We start from the raw sequence: 25,506 nt of genomic DNA, 5'->3' as shown, positions 1-25,506 counted from the left end.
CCATGAGTCAGAATCAATTCTATGGCAATTTACAACAACAATACATGTAGGTTAATTAATCTTGAAGTCACTGGATCGATTAATCTTGGAATCATGATTGCATATTAAAATTCAAAAGTACAAAATAGTAACTCTTGAGCACTAAATTATTCTAAATCTACTACCTGGCTTTTAAAAATGACACATCATCAAAAGCTGTGAACAAATACAGTATATATTTCTAAAAATAAATCTTCCAAACAAAGCGAAACAGACCAAAAAAAAAATCTACGTTTTTGGAAGGATATCTTTTAAACTGTCAATCATTTTCTATAAACCTTTTTGTTTCAATTTTTGATGACTTTATACACTACTTCTAAGTCAAAAGATAAGCCATTTTATACACTACTTTTTCCAAAAATATTTCTCTGTTGATGTCATTTTTTTTTCAATATTACTATCATGAAGTCACAACTGACTACTTTCTATAACAAATGATAAGTCCATTCTTTGCCAAATGCGTGAAGTAGTAAGTTTGGGATGAGCTCTTTACTAGATTCAAAAAAAAAAAAAACCCTGTTGCCACCGAGTGGATTCTGACTCATAGTGACCCTACAGGACAGAGTAGAACTGTCCCATAGGGTTTCCAAGGAGTGCCTGGTGGATTTGAACTGCCGACCTTTTGGTTAGCAGCCATAGCTCTTCGCCAGTATGCCTCCAGGGTTTCCTTTTACCAGATTACAAGGTTTTAATCCAATTAAGGTTTGGTAAAGAGATCCAAGGAGCCCTGGTGGTACAATGGCTAAGTGCTCAGCTGCTAACAAAAAGGTTGAAGGTTTGAACCCACCAGCCACTCTGCAGGAGAAAGATGTGGCAGTGTGCCTTCCTTAAAGATTGTTGTTGTTGTTAGGTGTCGTGAAGTCGCTTCCAACTCATAGCGACCCTATGTACAGCAGAATGAAACACTGCCTGGTTCTGAACCATTCTCACAATCTTCGTTATGTTTCAGTCCATTGTTGCAGCCACTGTGTCAATCTATCTCCTTGAGGGTCTTCCTCTTTTTCACTGTCACTCCACTTTACCAAGCATGATGTCCTTCTCCAGGGACTGATCCCTCCTGATAACATGTTAAAAGTGTGTGAAACAAAGTCTTGCCATCCTCGCTTCTAAGGAGCATTCTGGCTGTACTTCTTCCAAAACAGATTTGCTTGTTTTTCTGGAAGTCCATGGTATATTCAATATTCTTTGCCAACACCATAATTCAAAGGTGTCGATTCTCCCTTGGTCTCCCTTAATCATTGCCCAGCTTTTGCACGCAGATGAGGCGATTGAAAACACCACAGCTTAGGTCGGGAGCACCTTAGTCTTCAAGGTGACATCTTTGCTTTTAAAAACTTTAACGAGGTCTTTGGCAGCAGATTTGCCCAATGCAACGAGTCGTTGATTTCTTGAATGCTGCTTCCATGGCTGTAGATTGTGGATAGAAGTACAATGAAATCCTTGGCTACTTCAATATTTTTTCCATTTACCATGATGTTTTTTTTTTGTTGTTTATTGGTCCACTTGTGAGGATTTTTGTTTTCTTTATGTTGAGGTATAATCCATACTGAAGGCTGTAGTCTTTGATCTTCATCAGTAAGTGCTTCAAGTTCTCTTAGCTTTCAGCAAGCAAGGTTGTGTTATCTGCATGTTGCAGTTGTTAATGCGTCTTCCTCCAATCCTGATGTTGCATTCTTCTTCATAGTCCAGGTTCTCGGAGTATTTGCTCAGCATACAAATTGAATAAATATGGTGGAAGGGTACAACCCTGATGCATACCTTTCCTGACTTAAAGATTACAGCCTTGGGAATCCTGTGGGGCAGTTCTACACTGTCCTATACAGTCGCCATGAACTGGAATCCACTCAATGGCAATAGGATTTGATTTGGTTTAAAGAGATTCCAAAGATTATAACACTAGCAATTTGGACTTTGGAGGAGAGAAGAGATGGATATGGCAAAGGATATGTTCAGAAAGTAGAACTCCAATGTGCAAAAGTACTCCAACCATGGTCTACATATGTGCTCAACCAGCCCAACAGGTGATATTCTTCCACAACAGCTCTCAAACCCTCAGGATTCAGTGGGGCTGTTCAAATGGTTATGATACACCCACAAAACAAAGGTGGACTGTTCAGTCAAAAAATCATGCCCTTTAATGTAGGAAATTAACTGTACTTCCCGGTATTACACTCAAAGCTTGTGAAAGAAGTCAATGTTTTATAAGTTGGCAATATGATTTAGGATCTTCAATTTACATTTTAGTTTTTAATACAAATATAAACTGCAAATTATTGTTTTTTTTCTTTTTGTTTTCATTATCCCTTCGCTACTATTAATGGGCTACTTTAACTTACTCTATTTGCACACGGCAGGCCTTTGGGGTACTGTAATATTGAATACTTTCAGAAATCATAACTTTCAAAAAGATAAGTGTACTAAATTTAAATATTACAAATTCTTTCCTTGAATTTACTTTTAAAAGTACACTTTCTGAAAATATTTTCTTCACCTTTCTTCTTCATATCATCTAGTTACAGTCATTAGAATAGTCAGATTAAGAAAGAATACAAAATCTCCATTCCAGATAAGGCTGGCAGTCACAGCAACTCTGTATTTATTGAGTTTCATCAGTTTTTCATGGGCCAAGCACAAGTTTACTTTGAAGTTGGCAAAAGTATTTTTAAGAACATGACCACAAATTGTGTCATACACAGCGGTGTTGTTAGGTGCCATCGGGTTGAATTCAACTCATAGTGATCCTATGTGGCAGAGGAGAACTGTCCCACAGGGTTTTCTAGGGATGAGCCCTGGTGGTGTAGTGGTTAAGTGTTTAGCTGCTAACTGAAAGGTAGTGGTTCGAACCCACCAGTAGTAAAAAGATGTGGCAGTCTGCTTTCATAAAGATTTATGGCCTTGGAAACCCTATGGGGCAGTTCTACTCTGTCCTAAAGGATCACTGTGAGTCTAAATTGACTTGACAGCAAACAACAACAACAATTTTTATAGGAGCAGATTGCCAGGTCTTCTTCCTGCAGAGCCATTGGGTGGGTTTGAACTGCCAACCTTTCAGTTAGTAGCCGAGTGCTTAACTGTTGCGCCACCAGGGCTCTATCTAACATATGGTAGAAAACATAATAAACTTACCTAAGAGAACAATTTTCAAAAAACATTTTAAAATATTTAAACCTGGAATTTAAAGCTTAAAGATCATTTCATCCACTTTTTTTTAATTCAGAGAAAACAAAACTGCCCATTTAAGTGAATTTTTCAGGGTCAAACAGCTAATTAGTGACAAAGATGCCACACTACTGGTACCATGTTATTTTTACTAAATTTCACTGCTAAATGAGCCTGCCCCTCATTGCTACTTTCTCTGCACAAAGGAGGGACTTCCAGGGAAGACATGCATGTCCTAACTTTTCTGCCCCTGAGCCTTGACTGTTACCCTCCTCCCAGCCCAGAGGATTGGTAAACTAGCCCAGGACTTACTCCCTCAGTAGCCTCTCCCAGATCTGTCAAATGATAGAGAGGATGATTAACAGCAGGATGCAGGTACCTGGCTCTATGCCCTGCCATAATCCTGCGGGTCTATCTGGGCGGGGAATGGACCTGGCCCAGAATCTGCCTGACTGACAACAAGTTCTAGATGAGCTGAGGTCAGAGGGACAGGAGCTGAACCCTTCTCACTTTCCAACTCTACCCCCTCAAGGCCGCCTCTGCACTGACTGCCTTTCCAGATGCGCCAGCCCCCACTGCAGAAAGGGCAAGGAGTAGATGGAAACGAGTCTGTCTAAAACAGCTTGCAGGCTATAAACAGGAATAAAGCAAGTGAACTATCAGATCAGCAGATGTTTCAGAGCCATTTTGGGAAAAGGTAAGGGTAACCAAAAGAGTTGCCATCTGCTGCCATTGCGACCATCACCTAACTGACATTTAATTGACTTTCTGGCTTTGCTATCCATATGTCCACCAGCATCTCCTCCTGTGGCTAAACAGTAAAAGCTCTTACCTCTGGCATGTTAGAAGTAGAGGGACTGCAAAATATTACCACTACCTAAACCAACGTACCTTTACTCACCCTGGGCCCTTTGTCCCAGAACCCTCAAAAAATTCTAAATGAAATTAAAAGGAAAAGACTTCTTTAAGTCCTTCCCTTTAATTCTCTCAGGCAAAAAGTGTGGTACTCTTTTCTGGGCTCTTATTAAGTATAGAAGTCACTTGTCAAAAAATATTATAGATAGTAGTATAAATTATTGGAAACCCTGGTAGCATAGTGGTTAAGAGCTATGTCTGCTAACCAAAAGGTCAGCAGTTCGAATCCACCAGGCACTCCTCATATGGGGCAGTTCTACTCTGTCCTATAGGGTCGCTGTGAGTCGGAATCAACTCGAGGGCAACTGGTTAGTATAAATTATTAGTTTTCTTAGTGAACTCTTTGAGAACAACCAACAGACCTATAACAAAATAACTCCTTAAGCCTCTATTTCATTATCTGGAATAGGTGGGTTCTGTGAAGATTAAGTAATATATTACAGGCTAAGTGCTCAACACATGGCTGACACGAGCACCAGTCGATAAGGATTGCTTATTAACATCATCATTATCATCACTATCCATACCCTTTATAAATCTTTACACTATAACATAGTGCCTGACACACAGTAGATGCTCAGTTAACTGTTATTCTTTATGGGGTATCATATAATGCAGTATAAACACCATTAGATAATTTGACAATGCTTTTTATACTAACAGAGGTTGGCAGACTCTGAGGTCATTTCTATGACCTCCACCTCCTACTAGTGGTGCTTTTGTGCAATCCCCTCCTCCCTTTTGTGCGTGTATAACCAGTTACTTGCTTCTAACCAAATGAATGTGGCAAAGGTTACGGCTATCATTTCAGTGACGAAGGTCTATAATATTTAACCTTCATCTTGCTGTAGACCCTCTTTATTGCCTCCTTGATTTGCGTTTTGATGACACAAGCAGCTATGTTGGAGAGGTCCAGATGACAAGGACCAACAGCCAGCTTAGAACTGAGGACCTCAGCCCAAAAGCACACAAGGAACTAAATTCTGCCAACAACCATATGAGTTTGGAAGCAGATGCTTCCCTGGTGAAGCCTTCAGATGAGGCGAGAAGGGAAGACCTGACTGACGCCTTGATTGTACCCTTGTGAGAGACCTTGAAGAAAAGGACCAAGCTAAGCCATGCTTAGAATGAAATTCCTGACTCACAAAAACTGTTAGACAATCAAAAAGAGCTATGAAAGTACCTCATAAACTCTAAAGGGCTGTTATTATTATTTAGAAATGACTGTGGCCGTGAATCAGTTTCATTTCCTAAAAGCAAGCTAATGTTAACTGCTTTAGATCAACACCTAGAATGCTTCCAAATGTTGAATTCAACATTCAAAAATACAGACGCTTTCCGACACTGAAGTATAGAAAGACCTATGCATCTTATACTAGGCAAAATGCTCATCCTTTGTGTCAATGTTGCACAACAGAGATGCCCACATTCCAATCAACAGCAGATGGGTCACACACACATTGGAAGTACAGAATCATTTCTCAAAAACTGAGCAGTAACTCAGGTTGCTACCCATAGCCAAGGCTGACAAAACGAAGGGTTGTATTATTTTTATTGATATGAAGGATACCCACCATAAAGTGTCTCATTTATGAATATGCAAGAAATCTACATCCCACCATTATCTCAAATTATCCCATTTTGATGATCTAAGCATGCTTTTTCTTAAGGTTACAAGTATAGTCCTTAATTCGTGCATATTTCCAGTTGTACAATTTTCCTCTTGTGTATTTACAGAATGGTCAAATGAACTTTGACATCAATCCGATGTCAGTAACAGTGCCTCGGAAGTCCCAGAAAACACGATATAATGATCCTATATGTTTTCTTATAAACTAATTTCACTGTTTTACAGAGTATCAAACCTCTAAAGACTGATAGAAATCAATATACCATTTTACATTTGGATTTCTGAGTTACCTGATAATCTGAAAGCAGTACCTGCAGCAAGACCCACTCCCAAGAGATTACCCACATTGATTCTGGACAGTAGAAGAACTCATTCTAGGTGAGGGCTTACTCTTTTATTGTTAATGAGCACAGTAAGGTATAATTTTATTTTTAGGACTGATTTTTCTTGTAACTCACAGGATTTTTCTATCTCAAAGGTCTCTCTTTATAAAAATGCTGGGAAAAAGCAGTCAGTCATTTCTGAGGAGAAAATGTATAACACCAATGGATTCTTGGCTAGCTACCAAAGTGTTCTCCCTCTTAAATGGATTAACATGAAGTAGAATTTTGGTCTCAAAGCATTTTTATCACAAGAATGATACATTTTTACTAACTTGTCCTTAGTGCTTATACCAGGGAAGCTAAATTGAAAAGCACTTTGATAAATATGCATCATGAAATATGAACTACAAGCAACAGAAAGGTGTTAACAATTATTTGTAGATAATTATTTTTAAAATCCAACCTGGCTCAGTAATTATCATTCAAAAAGAGACGTACCTAATTCCATAAAATATACAAGATAAAGATTTAAGAATCAGAACATTTTTTAAAGGCTCATTAGTCCTCAGGGGTATCACTGTATAATACAATAAGCGACATTCAAAACAGTGACTCCAAGGCTGTAAGGAAATCTTACATTAGGAGTGCAGAAACTGTGTCTCCTTGACTTATCACTGTATACACAGCTGACTTATCACTGTATACTCAGCTATTAGCACAACGGGCACATAGTATGTACTTGTTAAAAGTCTGATGAACGAACCATGGAATTAAATTATACATCCTCTGTTCAGTAAGGCAAGAAGATATGTTATCCATCTCAGAAAAAAAAAAAAAAAAACAGATAATGGTTTGAACATCTAAAGGGTATTTCAAACACCAGAAGGGTGACCAGTGATGGACAGGTTTCAACAGAACTTCCAGGCTAAGACAGATTAGTAAGAAGGACCGGGCATTCTACTTCTGAAAAAATTGGCCAGTGGAAAGCCTTATAAATAAGTAGAGGTACACCGTCTGATATAGTGCTGAAAGATGAGCCCCTTAGGTTGGAAAGCACTCAAAATACAGCTGTGGAAGAGCTGCCTCCTCAAAGTAGAATCAACCTTAATGATGTGGATGGAGTAAAGCTTTGGGGACTTTCATTTGCTAATGTGGCACGACTGAAAATGAGAAGAGTTGCAAACATCCATTAATAATTGAAACATGGAACGTACGAAGTATGAATCTAGGAAAACTGGAAGTCATCAAAAGTGAAATGGCAGGCATAAACATCAATATCCTAAGCATTACTGAGCTAAAATGGCCATTTTGAATCAATCGTATAGCCTACTATTGCAGAAATGACAAATGGAAGAGCAATGGCATTACATTCATCATCAAAAAGAACATTTCAAGAACTATCCTGAAATACAATGCTGTCAATGATAGGATAATATCCATACAACTGGAAGGAAGACCAGTTACTACGACTATTATTCAAATTTATACACCAAACACTTATGCCAAAGATGAGGAAATTGAACATTCTTACCAACTTCTGCAGTCTGAAACTGATCAAACATGCAATCAAGATGCATTGATTGTTATTGGTGATTGGAATGTAAAAGTTGGAAACAAAGAAGAAGGAACAGTAGATGGAAAATATCACCTTGGTGCAGAAACGACACCGGAGATCGTGTGATAGAATTTTGCAAGACCAATGACTTCTTCACTGCAAATACCTTTTTTCCACAACATAAATGGTGACTATATATGTGGACCTCACGAGATGGAATACACAGGAATCAAACTGATTACATCTGTGGAAAGAGACGATGGAAAAGCTCAGTATAATCAGTCAGAACAAGGCCAGGGGCTGACTGTGGAACAGACCATCAGTTGCTCACATGCAAGTTCAAGCTGAAGCCAAAGAAAATTAGAACAAGTCCACAATAGCCAAAGTATGACCTTGAGTATAATCCACCTGAATTTAGAAACCTTATCAGAAATAAAATAGATTTGACTAATTAAACACTAATGACCAAAGACCAGGCAAGCTGTGGAATGACATTTAAGGACACCATATTTAAAGAAAGTAAGAGGTCATGGTTAAAAAGACAGTAAAGAAAGAAAAGACCAAAATGGATGTCAGAAGAGATTTTGCAGCTTGTTCCTGAATGTGGACTAACTAAAGCGAAAGGAAGAAATGAAGTAAAAGAGCTGAACAGAAGATTTCAAAGGGTAGCTCGAGAAGACAAAGTAGAGTATTATAAGAAATGTGCAGACTTGGAGTTAGAAAACGAAAACAGATGAACACACTCAGTATTTCTCGAGCTGAAAGAACTAAAGAAAAATTTCAAGCTTCGAGTTGCCATACTGAAGAATTCTACAGGGAAAATATTAAACAACACAGAAAACATCAAAAGAAGACGAAAGAAATACAGAGTCACTGTATCAAAAGAATTGGTTGACATTCAATCATTTCAGGAGGTAGTATATGATCTCAAACTGAAGGTACTGAAAGAAGAAATCCAAGCTACACTGAAGGCAATGGCATAAAACAAGGCTCCAGGAATTGCTGGAATACCAGCTGAGATGCAAATGGATGCAACACTGGAAGCACTCACTCCTCTATGCCAGGAAATTTGGAAGACAGCTACCTGGCCAGTTGACTGGAAGAGATCCATTATTTGTGGCCATTCCAAAGAAAGGTGATCCAACAGAATGCAGAAATTATTGAATATCATTAACATCACACACAAGTATAGTTTTGCTGAAGATCATTCAAAAATGGTGGTAGCAGTACATCGACAGGGAACTGCCAGAAATTTAAGCCGGATTTAGAAGAGGACATGGAAGGAGGGATATCACTGCTGATGTCAGATGGGTCTTGGCTAAAAGGAGAGAACAACAGAAAGATGTTTACCTGTATTTTACTGATTATGCAAAGTCCTTTGACTGTGTGGATCATAACAAATTATGGATAACATTGAGAAGAACAGGAATTCCAGAACACTTAATTGTGTTCAGGAGGAACCTGTACATAGAACAAGGAGCAGTCTTATGAACAGAACAAAGGGTTACTGTGGGGTTTAAAATCAGGAAAGGTGTGTATCAAGGTTATGTCCTTTCACCGTATTTATTCAAATCTGTATGCTGAGCAAATAATCTGACTATATGAAGAAGAATGTGGCATCAACATTGATGAACGCTCATTAACAACCTGTGATATGCAGATGACAAACTTCCTTGGTGAAAGCAAGGAGGACTTGAAGCACTTACTAATGAAGATCAAAGGCTATAGTCCTCAGTATGGATTATACCTCAACATAAAGAAAATAAAAATCCTCACAACTGGGTCAATAAGCAACATCACGATAAACCAAGAAAAGATTGAAGTTGTTGAGGGATTTCATTTTACTTGGATCCACTATCAATGCCGATCAAGAAATCAAATGATGTATAGCATCGAGCAAATCTGCTGCAAAAGACCTTCTGTCGCTATGAGTCGGAATCGACTCGATGGATATTGGGTTTGGTTTGGTTTGGTTAAAGTGTTGAAAAGCAAAGGTGCCACTGTGAGCACTAAAGTGAGCCTGACACAAGCCATGGTGTTTTCAATCACCTCATACGCATGAAAAAGCTGCACAATGAGTAAGAAAGACAGAGTTGGTGCCTTTGAATTATGGTGTTGGTGAAGGATACTGGACTGCCAGAAGAATGAACAAATCTGTGTTGGAAGAAATACAACCAGAGTGCTTCTTGGAAGAGAGGATAGCAAGACTTCATCTCACGTACTTTGGACACGTTATCAGGAAGGACCAGTCCCTAGAGAAGGACATCATACTCGGTAAGGCAGAGTGGTAGTGAAAAAGAGGGATATCTTTGAGAAAATGGATTGACACAATGGACGCAACGATGGACTCCAACATAGCAACAATCGTGAAGATGGCACAGAATCAGGCAGCGTTTCATTCTGTTGTATATAGGGTTGTTCTAAGTTGGAATTGACTTGATGGCACCTAACAACAAAGACAAAGGGTGTTAATAATAAAAGTGGCATTTATATGGACTCTCTATAAACCAGGCACTGTTCTCAAATGATTTATAAGTATTAGTTTATTTAATTCTTCCAATGCCTTTGTGAGTTACACAGTATTATCACCATGCTGTTTTCAGATGGGTAAATTAAGGCAGAGAAAATTTTAAGAACTCATCCAAGAATACACAACGTGTAAGTAGCGGAGCCAGGATTCAAATTCAGGTAGTCTGGATATCTAATCTGCACCCTAACCATCCTGGGATTATTTTACTTTTCACAAGAATACATTTTCTTCTATGCAAAAAGCTTTGTCTTTCAGATTTATGTTTTTACTTCTTACATCTTTTACAGCTCCACCTGCCCTGGAGTTGTGTGCTGCTTACTTCCAATCATTGGAAAAAGTAAGATGTGAACAGAAAATTCCTCCCACTTAGAGCCAGCAAGGGTGTGTTTTCAGCTACTGCCCAGCACTGCTGAGTTGTAATGCGAACATTGTTAAAACCAATTCAGCCTTCATCACCCCACAGGGCTTTCTCACTCCTTTAATTTCTCCAAGGAATATAATTAAAAAGGGTGGTTCCTTCTAATTCATAAATTACCAAGGCTCCATTCAACTTTTGTTTCCAACGAGGTTTCCTACAGGTTTTCTGTGAGAAACATTCTTTATAATGTTTCTTGCTGTTTCCTCAAGACTCACATTCCAGTTTCGGTGTTTAGTACTTATGAATCACATCTAGTATTCCAGGTTCTACCTTCCTGACAGGAAACTCACTGTTCAGCTGACAAAGATCATCAGATCAGCAGGAGTTACAGTGAACTAGACTTCTGGTTAGCACCCCTACCTTCTCAATCATTTGATAAGTTAGGCCTGTGTGCATACGTTAAATACGTTATTATGAGTCTGCTGGACACTACATTAGGGTTCTAGAGACATGGGTATTAATGGTATTAACAATAATAACTTAATACTTATTGATCACTTACTAAGTAACAAGCGAATTCTTAACTTATTTTCCATTTCTAAGCCAAAGAGTACACGTTTTTAAAATGAGGGGATTTTAACTAGCCTCTGAGGTTCCTTCCAATCCAGAGGTCACTAAAATTTTAAGTAAAATTTTCCAAAAATGTGAACATAACATTTTTTAAATCCCGGAAGTTTTCCTCTTTTTTTTTTATATAATTATAACTGACCAATTTGTACTTTCCCCTCTTAGATTTGCTAACTTTATGCTGAAAAAGAAAACACTTTCCCAATGCCATGATTCTATCAACAACTGGATGACGACTTCAACAAAAACAATATATCCTGCTTCCAATTCTTTAAGCAAAATGCGACTATGGTAAAACCTGTGGAAGCTGGGACCTGTGTAAGGCAAAGCCCTGTCAGAGAAGAAAAATGCAAATATTTTTACTAATAGAGAGCAATAAAAAAGTGGTAAGACTGCACTCTGTCAAAGGTGGAAAACTTGCAAGACCCAGAAAAATAAGACAAGATACTCCCAAGTGATTTTAAGATACCCTAATAGTAATCCTAATGACAACATTTTAGAAACCATCATAAGCATATAGCCCTGAAAATTTCCAACTTTTTCCTTTCTTGTGGCCATGCTTCTTGATGTTCTGTTCTCACAATGGGCCACCCAATTTAGCCAACGAATGAACTCCTTTCATTCACTGCTCCCCATTCTATGACTTCCAGACTGACTTTAAGTCCAGTTTCCACACTTAATATTAGCTGGTCATTGTCTCACACAGTAGATTTCCTTAGCTGACAACTTTACGCCAAAACTGGGATAAACTCTTCAATCTGTATTTTATATCAGCACCCTTCATAATTGGAAACTGGAATGCCTAGTAACTACAAAGAGATGTCCTATTTCCAAAGTTTGAATTTTTGCAACAAGTTGTATTATTTTAGATCTGTAAACCTGGTTATTCACATTAGGGTTATTTTTATAGTATGCAGTAAATAAACATAGACATGTATTTAAAACTCCTAAATAGCACAAGGAAACCTTGGTGGCAGAATGGTTAAGAGTTTGGTTGCTAACCAAGAGATCGGCAGTTCAAATCCACTAAGCGCTCCTTGAAAGCCCTATGGGGCAGCTCTACCCTGTTCTATAGGGTCGATATGAATTGGAATCGACTTGATGGCAAGAAGCACAAATCATTACGTCTCAATTGTTTTTTTGTTCCTATCTCTCCAGTGGAAGCCCTGGTGGTGTAGTGGTTAAGCGCTATGGCTGCTAACCAAAAGGTCAGCAGTTTGAATCCATCGAGCGCTCTGTGGAAACACTATGGGCAGTTCTACTCTGTCCTATAGGGTTGCCATGAGTCCGATTCAGCCGCAATGGTTTTCGTTTTTTTTTTTAGTCTCTCCAATACTCTCTTCTTTCATTAAAAAGAAAAAAGAAAAGTCCTAACTTCACCTATTTCAACAGAAGAAATGATTTAAGGTGAGAAGAAAACTTTGCAATATTAATATAAGTATACAGAGCGCTGATGGTGCAGTAGTTAAATACTCAGCTGCTAACCGAAAGGTCTGTGATTTGAACCCACCGGCCACTCCTTGGGAGAAAGATGTAGCAGTCTACTTCTGTAAAGACTGTACCCTCGGAAACTCTATAAGGCACTTCTACTCTGTCCTATAGGGTCGCTATGAGTCAGAATTGACTCAATGGCAACACGGGACTATAAATATGTAACATTTCAAAAGGAAATAAATCAACACATAGGCATTAAAAAAAAAAAAAAAACCTGAAGCACAAAAGAAACCAAGCTAGTACTGAATTGATAGTGCTAAAGTGAGAAAAAAACTCAAACATTCCAATTTTTTAAAAGGATTTCTAACTTTAGAATTTACAGTATATCCCAGATTTCCCATAGTAGCCAGTTAGTTTTTCTTGCTTCCAGTAAAGACTGTAGAAAACATGTACATTAGACTACAATGACTCACTGTCATCCAAGATTCTTATATGTTATCAGATGTACTGACTACATGTTACTGGAGTCTGGTTTTAAAATGTGGCTTCTTGGAAGGTAAAGAGCAGGACATGGGGGAGGATCCATAAAGAAGGAACATTAGTGAATGGCTAAACTATAATCATTCTTTTATACTTACCTATATGTTTGGTTTTGGGTTTTTTAAGTTAACAAACTCATGTTCCAGTGTTACTCACTGCTGCCTTGAAGAATACGTGTGTGTTACATAATTCTAGGGTCCATTTCATTGCTATTCTTCCTACCCTAATCTATATTTCTTCTACTCTTGTTATCACAGTCAGCACTTAGGCTTTGAGCCATTCATACCCAGATCTTTTCTTAAGATACATGGTTATATTTCAGTTCATATCCTACATCACTTACCTGATTTAAACAAACAAAACCAAACTCTGCAGTTGAGTTGATTCTGACTCATACCAATCCTGAAGGAGAGAGTGGAATTGCTCCATAGTGTTTCCATGCCAGCAAATCTTTATGGAAGCAGACTGCCACATCTTCCTCCTGAGGAGCGGCTAGTGGGTTCCAACTGCCCGTCGACCTTTTGGTTAGCAGCTGAGTGCTTTAAGAACAGCACTACCAGGGTTCCTATATCTGATTCACTGTCAACATTTATGCCTTTTTTATTGTGTGGGGGCATAAAATATAATATTTTTACATATTGAAATCCCTGTTCTGCATTTAAAGATGTCTCCTTACCTCACTTAGGCATGATTTGCCTAATACTGAGCTCCTCTTTTCTGTGACGTTTCAAGCTTCTATTCTTAGCAAACTACCCTTATCCACGCTGCTTCAAACTGATTTATGGAGACTGCCCAGGGAGGTTTCTCAAAGATAAGAGATTTCTCATACAGTAGAACATGCCTATTAGTTGTAGCTCATATATACTCTTGTTCTCATTTCTGGTTTTTAAAAATTTATGTATTAAGCTATTCAACATGGCTGGTTACACCGACAACATAAAGGTTAAACACAATATGATTAAATTAAATATCATCATCACCACCATCATTATCCCTCCTGAAAGGGAAAAAAAAAAAAAAGAACATTTATGGCAATGAGAGGGAAAATTTAAACCATTTAAATCAATTTAATTTAAATCAACAGAATTTAAATGATGAAGCTAAGTGAATTCAAAATCAGGGAAAAGACAATTTTAAACATCAGCATTCTTTTTCAGAAGGGTTACTACATCTTTAAAATAATGAGTCAAGGGGAAATAACTGCCTATTTCGCTTGTCAAATCAAAGTAATTTCTAACATCCAATCTTGATAATCTATTTGGTAGATTTTAAAGTATACACATTTTCACTTAGAATTTTAATGAGGTCTAGAGAAAAGAATGAAAAATCAGTCCTCTCTTTAGTTCACATTGTAGCATCAATTATTGTAATATATTCTTTCAGCTTCCGGATCTACATGAAAGCAACTGCCTCAAGTTTACATTAAAATTACTTCTATATTAAACTGTTCAAAGGGTGTTTTAGAAGTGGAGTGATATCTTCTTGAGTAATAAAGGTGTTTTTTTGTTTGTTTTTGCTATTACAAAATATATTCTAAAGCAAAGATACAGAAAAATTCTGGCCAACAGGCCATGACGAACGGACTTATTTCTAACTCTGAATTTCTGAGTTCAGTGGTGAATTCTGTATGCTTATGATTAAAAAAAAAAAAAAAAAGTTAAGGGCCTGTACCTTTGGGGCTAACAGGCTTTTATTCAGAGATTTTATATTTATCAAACTGACAGACTCTACTCTGCATGTGAGCGAAGTTGATTTCTTTCTGTTTTCTACTCCCTACGTGAATGCTGAAAAGCGCATAACGAACCATGCACATGCCATGTCCTCTGCAGAGTCACATCTTTGGTGTGTTTCGTAAATTAATCTGAAATGTGATTTGCAATAACTTCCTTTCTCAAATCTAGACAAGGAACAGCCTGGAGGAAGAAACTACCAGCATTAAACCAAAAAAACAAAAAACAAAAAACCCACTGCCATCGAGTCAGTTACCGGCTCACACTGACCCTATAGGACAGAGTAGAACTGCCCCGTAGAGTTTCCAAGGAGCGCCTGGTAGATACCAACATTAGGAAGGTAATATTTTAGACCTTTGGTGGGAGAGAGACCTGTGTAATTTTACTTGATTAAAACCACAGAGCTGTTTAACTTGGTTCCGCATTAGGAAAGTCAGTAAAACAAGCCATGACCTTAAATGCTTATATTACAGAGATCTTGTGGTCTGTCTTTGCAGGCGCAAATTTATTCCAGCTGGTATTCAGTATAGCTAGGCCATGACCCTTAAAAATAGCAGAAGAATGCCTGGGAAATGTAAATGACACCAACATCATCTTGCAGGAATTACAGGAAACTGCAATTCAGGCTCATCAATTTTGTTCTAATCTCCATTGTATGGAAAAATACCTTTAAGTTTTCATAATATTATACTGCAAATGAACATTATTTTCAGTGAATTTATTTATGCATTTACTTGTCAAACCTCAATAATTTTCTTTTAATGTGATCTCAATGCACATCATAAATGCATGGCTCCTATCTAGAGGCTAGAATCAAAAATCAGATTCAAGGGAGGAGAAGGTAGAACACTGATTCCAGATTCAATGGACTGATTTTTACCCACCAAGAAATATCTGGTTATTAGGAAACTGGTTAATGATTTCAAAAATATACAACATAAAACTTAGCACTGAAAAGGACCTTAGAAAATATCTGTTTAATGCTCTTAGTTTTCAGATGAGAAGTTCAAGGCTCAGAGGGATTAAATGATTTCTTGAAATCACAAGCTAGTTATAAGTGGTGTCAGATCTCCTAATTCAATGTCTAATGCACTGTGCCCTCAACAACAGTAGCAGTAGACAAATCATTTAGGGTCTTCAGAGTGTGAAGTTCCTATCTTACACATCTTTTGTATGTACTTACATTTCCTCAGTGATGATTATTTTTGCAGCCTGACGTTATGAAAATAGTATATATTCAGTAGGTGTGTAAGGCCCGTATGTAAAAGCCTCACAGTTCCTGCACTATCCAAGGTCATCTAATTCCATCTACACTCTTGACTGTGTACAGACAGGAGAGCACCAATGAAGAGAATATTAATTTACTAACTGATAGTTTGCCAAAGCTAATCAAACAGAAATCAGTATGTTCTGGTAGGTCTTAGTTTTCACTCAACTCAGTCACCTATATTGATGTATTCATTCAACCAATATTCACTGAGCCCGTCTGTTGCACCAAAAATAGTTCCAGTCATAGCACAGACCATAGGAAGAAAGACAGGCCAAGTTCCTGCTCTCACAGAATTCACAATCTAGTAGGGAAGACAAAAAATAAACAGATAAACAAACAGACAAAATAATTTCACTGCACTAAAAGTTCTATTGAAGAAGCTAATTTGGGTGACAGTAATGGGAAACGTTCTATTTTTGGAAAGGCGGCCTCTCTGAACAAGTGACATATGAACTATGACCTGCATGATGAGAAAGAGGCAGCCACCCAAGAAGCAGGGGGAAGAGCACTCCAGGAGCAGCCAAGTAAAAGGCTCCGATGTGGGAACAAATCTGGGGCTTGGCTGCAGCACAGTGTGGGAGAAGGAGCCAGGTGCTGGACAAACGGGCTGGATACACCAAAAACCAAAACCCAGTGCCGTTGAGTCAATTCTGACTCATAGGTCGCTATGAGGCTGGATAAAGGTTTTGAAATACTTTTCCCCCAGATAATTTAAAGATGAGCCTTCTTTTAGAAAACGAGTACACATAATTTTCATTATTTCATTATATACATATATATATATATACAGGCAGGAGTTCTAGACAAACCTCTGCATTAGAAAAGCCATAGTGATTCTAAGCCATGTGTAATTTACTCATTCAAAGTGCATATGGTAAGTAAGGCTCAGGTAAGTGCTTAACTATGATTTTGCTTACAAAAAATAATAATTACAGTATCGGACCACCTAAGAGTTAGTGGATGGCACAAACGATTAAGTGCCTGACTACCAGCTTAGGTGCCTAACTACCAGCAGAAAAGTTGCTAGTTAGAACCCACCTAGAGGCATCTCAGAAGACAGGCTTGGTGATCTGCTTGCAAAAGGTCACAGCATTGAAAACCCTAAGGAGCAGTTCTCCTCTGCATATAAAGGGTCACCATGAGTCAGAATCGACTCAATGGCAACTAACAACAGATTTCAGAACTGCATTCTGTTTAAACCAAATGGTTCTACCAATATACCCTCATCCAATTTATCTTGTGCCCAGCGTGCAAAATCTCTGAAGTACTAAGGTGTTGACTTCACTCATTACTATTAAATTAGTCAAGTAACAAAATGTTCTTTAAATTATGTGAGCTATTTTTTTTTAATTGTGCTTGAGATGCAAGTTCACAAATTAGTTTCTCATTAAAAGATTAATACACGTACTCTTTTGCGACACTGGTTGCTGACCCTGCAATGTGTCAACACTCTCTCCTCCACCTCGGCTTCCCGATTTCCATTTGTCTAGCTTTCCTGTCCCTTCCTGCCTTCTCATCTTTGCTGGTATGTCTATTTAGTCTTGTACACATGGCTGAACTTTGTGTGTTATTGTTTGTTTTACAGTCCTGTCTAATTTTTGGCTGAAAGATACACTTCAGAAGTGACTTCAATACTGAGTTAAAAGAGGCCATAATCTTGAGGTTTCTCTAGTCTCTGTCAGACCAGTAAGTCTGGTCTTTTTTTGTGAGTTTGAATTTTGTTCTACATTTTTCTCCCACTCTGTCCAGGATCCTCTATTGTGATCCCTATCAGAGCAGTCAGCAGTGGTAGTTGAACACCATCTAGTTGTGCTAGACTCACTCTGGTGGAGGCTGTGGTAGTTGTGGTCCATCAATTCTTTGGACTAATCTTTCCTCTGTGTCTCTGGTTTTCTTCAATTCTCCCTTCCTTGCTCTAGACAGGGTGGGACCAGTAGGCTTAACTTAGACGGCCATTCACAAGCTTTTAAGACCCCAGATGCTACTCACCAAGTAGGATGTAGAACATTTTCTTTATAAACTATGCTATGCCAACTGAGATAGACATCCCCTGAAACCATAGTCCCCAGCCCTCAGTCCCTCGGGGAGTCCGGATGTGTTTATGAAGCTTCCATGACTTTCTCTTTGTCAAGCTGTGCTGGCTTCCCCAGTATTGTGTAGGATCCTACCCTTCACCAAAGTTACCACCTATCTATTGTTAGACAACAAAGACTGTTTCTTTCTGTGTGTATACCTTTTCATGAGTTTTTACAATAGTGTTGTCATACAGTACTTCTCCTTTTGTGATTGACCTATTTCACTCAGCATAATGCCCTCCAGATTCATCTATGTTGTCTGAGCTATTTTTTAGTCTTAGTGGAATCTATTTTCATAGAATGTGTTATATTTGCTATACACAGAACACAACATTTATATATATATAAAATGATGAATAATTTACTAGGTTAGGCATCCCTGTAAAGTAAAATGTCTATGTGTGTAAATATAAAGACCCTGGCCCACCTGAGACTGAAGGATATGGATCACACATCTGAATCACAGCTTTGCAATCAGCTACCAGTGTTACCAAACCTGGGCAAGTTTCTTACCCTCTCTGACTCTCATGTCTCACTCAGCAATATGCCCACCTACCTTACTAGGTTGAAGAGACAATGGAGCAAGTATCTGGCAAACAGAATACAGAGCATTTAACATACGGGAACTCAAGTCATACAGATTATATCTGTCTCTTTTAATCAAAATGTTATGGTATTGTTCACATAAGAGAAAAGAAAAAGAAACCATTTCTAAAACTCTTCATATTACCTCATGTTTCTAATTGTTAGGCTACCTAGCTCTATTCTATTTCGACTGGCTAGCTTCTTTAAAACTTCCATTGTGTGTCCTTCATCTCAGACACACACATGTACAAACACAGTAAATCACATTTAATTGCATGTCTTAAATTAAAAGAAAAAACTAATGTACAATTCATTGGGGGAAACAGTTGGTGAATGAGTCTCCTTCATTTATACTCTGTGCACAGGAAGTACACCAAGTGCATATTCCAAGCTACAAGATTCAGTCCATGACACTGATAGGATGTATATGGGAACACCCTTTCTGCAGAGCATTCTGGTCTGAAGAAGCAAAATGCTTTAAGAAACTCAACATGCCAATTGCAGGATATATCGCTTTCTCTACAAGGATATACAGGACTCTGAGTAATAGCAACAATTAGAGCCACAATGTTCATTGATAAGGTATTGAATACAGAGACTAGTATTGGGCAATTAACGAAAAAAATCTAAGCTATTCTAAATGATTTTGTCATATTTAGTTATGTGAGAAAATGTTTATGAAATATTATGTGAAAAATGGTTACAAAATACTGTTTTTTTTTTGAGATATATAACATGTTGTGAAAGAAGCAAGAAAAGAGAAAAAGGAGGAGGAGAAAGAAGAAAGATACTGCGGAAATACACAATAAAAATGGTAACATTTGTCACCTCTGAGTTGTTAATACTTTTTAAATTTTCCAATTTTCTAAAAACTATGTAAGTTTTTAAATTAAATTTCAATTTCTTTCTGAATATGACACATAAAATGTCAGTTTATCTATAATAATCTTTAAAATGAACTTACCTATTATAAAAAAAACTTCAACATAAAATTTAAAATTAATAAACAATTCCCAGTGAGCACGTACATACAGTCCCATTGTATGGCTGTCTACAGACAAAATCAACCTTATAAAAATGTATTTTATAAATATACAAAAAAAGTTCAATACAATGAAATGTCCAATACAATCACTGATTCCAACATATTCCTCTATAGAGTATTAACACACCATAAAAAAATTTACTGTAAATCCTTGTTAAATTATTGAGAGAGGAAAACTACACAATATATTTATATTAAAACCCATAAGCTTGAATTTGAGGAACTATAAAACTTATTCTTTCCTTCATCCACCTGTGCTCTCATTATTTTCTATATTGTGATAAAAAGATTTTACATTTAGCCACCTGGTATGATTCTGATGCTAGAATCAGGCAATAAACAACATATACACACATATACATACACACACATAGATTCATCATTTTTACCAAACTAAATGAGGAGACGACAAATGACAAAGTTTGCCAATATATCAACAGTCATGTTAACTTTTGTTTTATTTCTTTTTTAGAAAAAAAAATAATGTGCAAAACCTAACACTGTAGATTTATTCCAAAGGTATTCAACAGTCTATTAACCTTGAACAGATATAAATATTTTCTGCTCTCTTTTATTTATTGAGGAATAGGGTGGGAAAAGATAATCACATTTCAGCAAAAGTCCATGTCTCAACCTCAGACATCTTAACGTCCCAAGGGTAATATTTTCATTCCAGTCCTAATAGAGCAAATTTCTAATCAGAATATATATTCAAAAATAATTGAGGCAATGCAATATCAGCACCTCAAGCTGCAAGCATTTCTCTGTGCTGGCAGTCAACGTGCTCTCTGGTATGACAGAGAGCTAAAGCAATTCAAAAAAGTCAGACTTGATCAAAGAGGGTACAACAGTTTTGCCCCCTCTACTCACAGACAGGGTTTGGAGGAAAGCTTTTAAGCTGAAAGAAGCCAATGTTAAAACTTCTTCGAAGGAATGACTTATAATGGGGCCAGGTCAGGAGCCCCAGCTTTTAGAAAGTTTTTGAAAATTCTTGAAACGACAGTCACTCTGGAAAGGTTAACACTGGTCCTGGATTTTTAAGCTATTACAGTCTTAGGGAAGGAGTCCTGGCAGTGCTGTGGGAAGCACTTGGCAGCTAACAGAAAGACCGGTGGTTCAAATCCACCAGCAGCAAAAAGATGTGGCAGTTGCTTCTCCAAAGATTACAGGCTTGGAAACCCTATGGGACAGCTCTACTCTATCCTAAAGGATCACTATAAGTCAGGATCGACTGGACAGCATTGTGTTTTTTTCAAGTAAAGCCTTAGGGCAACACATTCTGTTGAATATATTCTGTGATGCTCTGAAAAGTTCAGAGGCTTAAATTCAGGTTTCTTCAAATCTGGCAACAGAATGATAATTGTTGAAGCTGGGCGATGAGTAGTGGGGTATATTATACTACTTCTTCTGTTTCTGAGTATGCTTGCCATTTTCCTAATAAAATGTGGAATAATTACATTTCTTTCAATATAGTTTATGTTCAAAATTTTACTGGCCACTGAATTATATGCACAAAAATGGTAGAAATGGCAAGTGTTTTGTTATATATACTACCACAATGAAAAAGAAATACTGGCTTCTCCTTTGGCTATATATACACATACATACACATAAAATCTGACTTATGCTAATGATTATTTAAAATTAAGTTTGAAATTTGAAAATTCTACCAACCATTATGTTGAACTTAAAAAAAAAAAAATTCTTTCACTTCAAAAAAAAATTTACCATGGCTATGATGACAGAGTAAGTGCACCTAAACAAACACAATGCCACCATCTGCCTGGCATTCTCACAGTGTGACAAAAAAGACTGGTAATTAACTGCTTTCCTACCGAAATCTGCCAGCTTTAACTCCCCCGTGTCACTGATCAGAAGGTTCTGTGGTTTCAGGTCTCTGTGCAAAATATAACGCTGGTGGATGTAAGACAGCCCTCGCAGCAACTGAAATAAAAACAACTGAAAAAACAGGGAGACAAAAGTTAAAGTCTGAACACAGATAAATACTAGTTTCTTCATATAGTCTACCAAATACTTGTATTTAGTGAAAATGAGTACTTGTCATTAAATTTTCTACCAAATGACTTAAGTAGAATCTGTAACATAAGCATAAAAAACCAAAACCAAACCTAGTGCCGTCGAGTCGATTCCGACTCATAGCAACCCTATAAGACAGAGTAGAACTGCCCCATAGAGTTTCCAATGAGTGCCTGGCAGATTTGAACTGCCAACCCTTTGGTTAGCAGCCATAGCACTTAACCACTATGCCACAAGGGTTTCCAAATATATGCATGTACATCCCTAACTCATTAAGATGTAAATCTTAGAACTTCTAACAATCTGCTATGTCAACTAAGACTTCTTCAGTCAGAGAGATCCAATCTGTGTTCTATAAGTTAGGCAAAATGTAAAGAATCAGTTGTTTATAATATTCTATTTCTTCAGGCCTAAACTGTCATTTCACAGAGTGAAAAAATCCTATTCATAACATTATAAAGATAAACAGATTTGTTTATCAAGTTTATGTAAATGTACATATAACGCCATAAACACGGTATCCATGGATTTACCCATCAACATGTTTTAAGCAATGGAAAGATAAGATGATCTGAAATAATTAAAACAAAAACAGTCACATGGTCTAATTAATTCACCATTGTAATTACATTGCTTTTGCGCATATGGCCACAGAGATTAGGCTTTTGCCTAAAGACAGACATGCCCCTTCACTAATTACCGAGGAGATTCATCCTAAAGGGGAAGAGAAGTCAGAAAAAAGACAAACAGTAAAATCAAGAATTCAAGATCAAGACTTTGGCAAGAAATAATTTAAGAAGTGACTGATGGCCTTCTCTGTGAAGTTTAACGTTGGATCATATAAAATGTTTCTATCTTGAAAACAGAAAAGCGTGATTTGCTGGGATTTCCCGTATTCTGCTTATTAAAAAGAGAATATGTTTAAAAATAATTTACTTGCCAAAATAATCTTATTTGACACAGTTTTTCCTAACAATCTCCTAAAACAAAAATGAAAACACATGTTCTTATTTTTAAGTGCCACCAACATGCTATTCTACATAACCAGCTAAAAAAAATTTTTCAGGGAAATTTTAAATGAGTTATTTGTCAAAGACTGATGGTATAGGAATATTCCAGAATATTCATACAGAAAAGACTGGCAACTGCTTGAAGGTCCTGGGAGCTGGCATTTCTGGAATATTTTCCAACTATCTAAAGATTATGAAAGTCAAACAAACTTTTTACAGAGAGCCTACCTTTGAAATAACAGTAAGATGACTTCATTTCAAAAGTTTGTGCATGATAATATTCTGTGGGGCACAGAAGGTCTAGATCATTATTTCTAGTACCTAAGTACCAAAAAGTAGAAGTCTGTTCTGTGTTAGCCTGGATTACAATACGGGCTCATGAAACTCAAGAAGTAAACCTCTCTAGACTTCTCCTTGTCACAACCCACTTGCACAGCAGATGGAATGACCTGAGTTGGAACTATCACTGGCAGCTTCTCTCCTCATTCGCTACTTCTATTACCCCTGCATCCTGAAGCCCAAAGCTTACAATTTCTATGAAAACCCATATTCTTTCACTTTAAAAGGGAGAAGGTGTGAGCAAATAAAGCCACTGCATGTTTTCAAATTATTTTTATTTTCCATTGAGACAAGAGGAATCCTGATGGCACAGTGGTTAAAGTACTTGACTGCTACCAGAAAGGTTGGTGGTTTGAACCTACCAGCTGCTCCTCAGGAGAAAAACGCGACAGCCCGCTTCCATAAAGATTTATGCCCTTGGAAACCCTATGGGGAAGTTCTACTCTGTTCCCTGGGTCGCTATAAGATGGCAGTGGGTTTGGTTTGGTTTTGGTATGTTTTCAAAACATTTCTTAAAAAATTAAAAATACACAAAGGCAGACTACACAGCAAATAAAATGAATTTCAGAAATAAACTGACTTTGAAAAACAGTTTGGCGTTGTGCAAGGCCTAACAGAGACTTGACAGAATGCCACTATTTAACTGTGATAATGCATTTTAATAATTTAACAAACACATGTGGCACTTATGCCAGCTGTTGTTCTACACATGATACAAATATTACCTCATTTAATTATATAACAATTTTAATGAGCTAAGTACCATCATTATCTCCATATTACTGATGAGAAAGCTGAACACAGTTTCTCAAAATCACACAGCAATTAAATAGCAGAGCCAGGACTCAAATCCAGGCAGCCTGACTACAAAATCCAGGTTAAAACATGCAAAGCACTTAGAACAACGTGCAGGCCATTGTAAGCACTCCAGTATTAGCTATGATATTGTTTATAGCATAACACCCAGAACTCAGTGCCATCGAGTCGATTCCGACTCATAGCGACCCTATAGGACAGAGTAGAATATTGACTGTTTTTTTTATTATCATCCCTTTCGCTGATTCCTCTTCCTAGGTTCCTTATCTCAATTAGTGGAAACACCATTGGCCCATTACCCAAGTCTGAAACACAGGGATCATTCTTATTTTCCCATTTTCTCTCAGGGCCTACCTGTAACCTTAACCATCAAGGCCTGCTGATTTCACCTCCTCATAATCCCTTTCATCTGTTCCCTTTTTACCATTCCTTCCATCCCAGCCCTCATTCCATCCTTCCTAGATCCTCCTCCCTGCTCACCTGGACTGCTGAATTAACCTCCAAGCTGTTCTTCCCCATCTCTTCATGTTCTCCTCCAGCTTGACCCTAGAAGACTATATGTAAATCGGATAATATCCTCCCCTGATGAAAATGCTTAAGTGGCTCACTCTAGCTGGCAGGATAAAACCGGGCATCTAATAACATGGCCCTCAAGGCCACTGAGCTGAGCCCTGACTCCAACAGTGTTCTCAGACATCATTACTCAACATTGCCTGACTCCAAGCAGCTTGACCCACCCCACACCCACAGTGGGCTGCTCTTCACCTCTGTACCTTTGTTCTTGCCTCTTCTCTGTCTAAACCAAAACACCCATTCCCATCAAGTCAATTCTGACTCATGGCAACCACGTGTGTGCAGAATTAGAACTGCACTCCATAAGCTGCGATTTTTCCGGCTTTTCTTCTGAGGCACCTTTAGGTGGGTTCATACCATCAGTCTTACAATCCAGCCTCCCTGGAGCCTTCCCTGACCACCTTCCCAGGCCTTCACTATTTCTACAGGTCTGTGTGAAGTACTCCTTCTCTGTCCTCTAGGGGCCGATTCTACATACATCACAGTGTGGTATTTTTCCTACCTCCCTTACACTGTATGCCTTAAACATCTTCATAGTCTGGGTACATAGTTGGTACCCACATGCCAGTAATATGAACTGAATCTGGATGGGTGCAGATTAAAAAAATAAATAACAGAAAACTCTAGAATGGAATTCTCTGGAAGCTAGTGGCAGAAGTGGATAGATCAAGTAGTCCCAATGGGCTCTTCTCTTATCTAATTAGTGCAAATATATAATCCTCATGCTAATCCAGAAGCTATTCAAATAGTATACCACATTAAAGAAGATTAAGAAATCAGTGTTAGAAAACGATGCAACTACACACTCCAATTATAATTGTATACATGACAAACTAAGCCCCAAACATGACAGTTCATAGCCCAAACAATAAAAATTGTTAGCTCTTTCAGCGACGCAGAAAGTTAAGTCAAAACA

The 25,506-nt window shown here is 37.7% G+C and overlaps 1 protein-coding gene across 1 annotated transcript in view; it reads right to left on the bottom strand.

Moving 5' to 3' along the window:
- CDK14 (cyclin dependent kinase 14) overlaps window positions 1-25,506 on the bottom strand; it is a 687,166-nt gene that overhangs the window by 294,537 nt on the left and 367,123 nt on the right. Inside the window, exon 8 of the mRNA XM_010587282.3 lies at window positions 21,651-21,774. Coding sequence (XP_010585584.1) covers window positions 21,651-21,774 — 124 coding nt within the window. The remainder of the gene's footprint in view (window positions 1-21,650; window positions 21,775-25,506) is intronic.

This window comes from Loxodonta africana, chromosome 8, assembly GCF_030014295.1.
Source record: "Loxodonta africana isolate mLoxAfr1 chromosome 8, mLoxAfr1.hap2, whole genome shotgun sequence".
NCBI lineage: Eukaryota > Metazoa > Chordata > Mammalia > Proboscidea > Elephantidae > Loxodonta > Loxodonta africana.
This window is presented reverse-complemented; position numbering and strand designations above follow the sequence as displayed.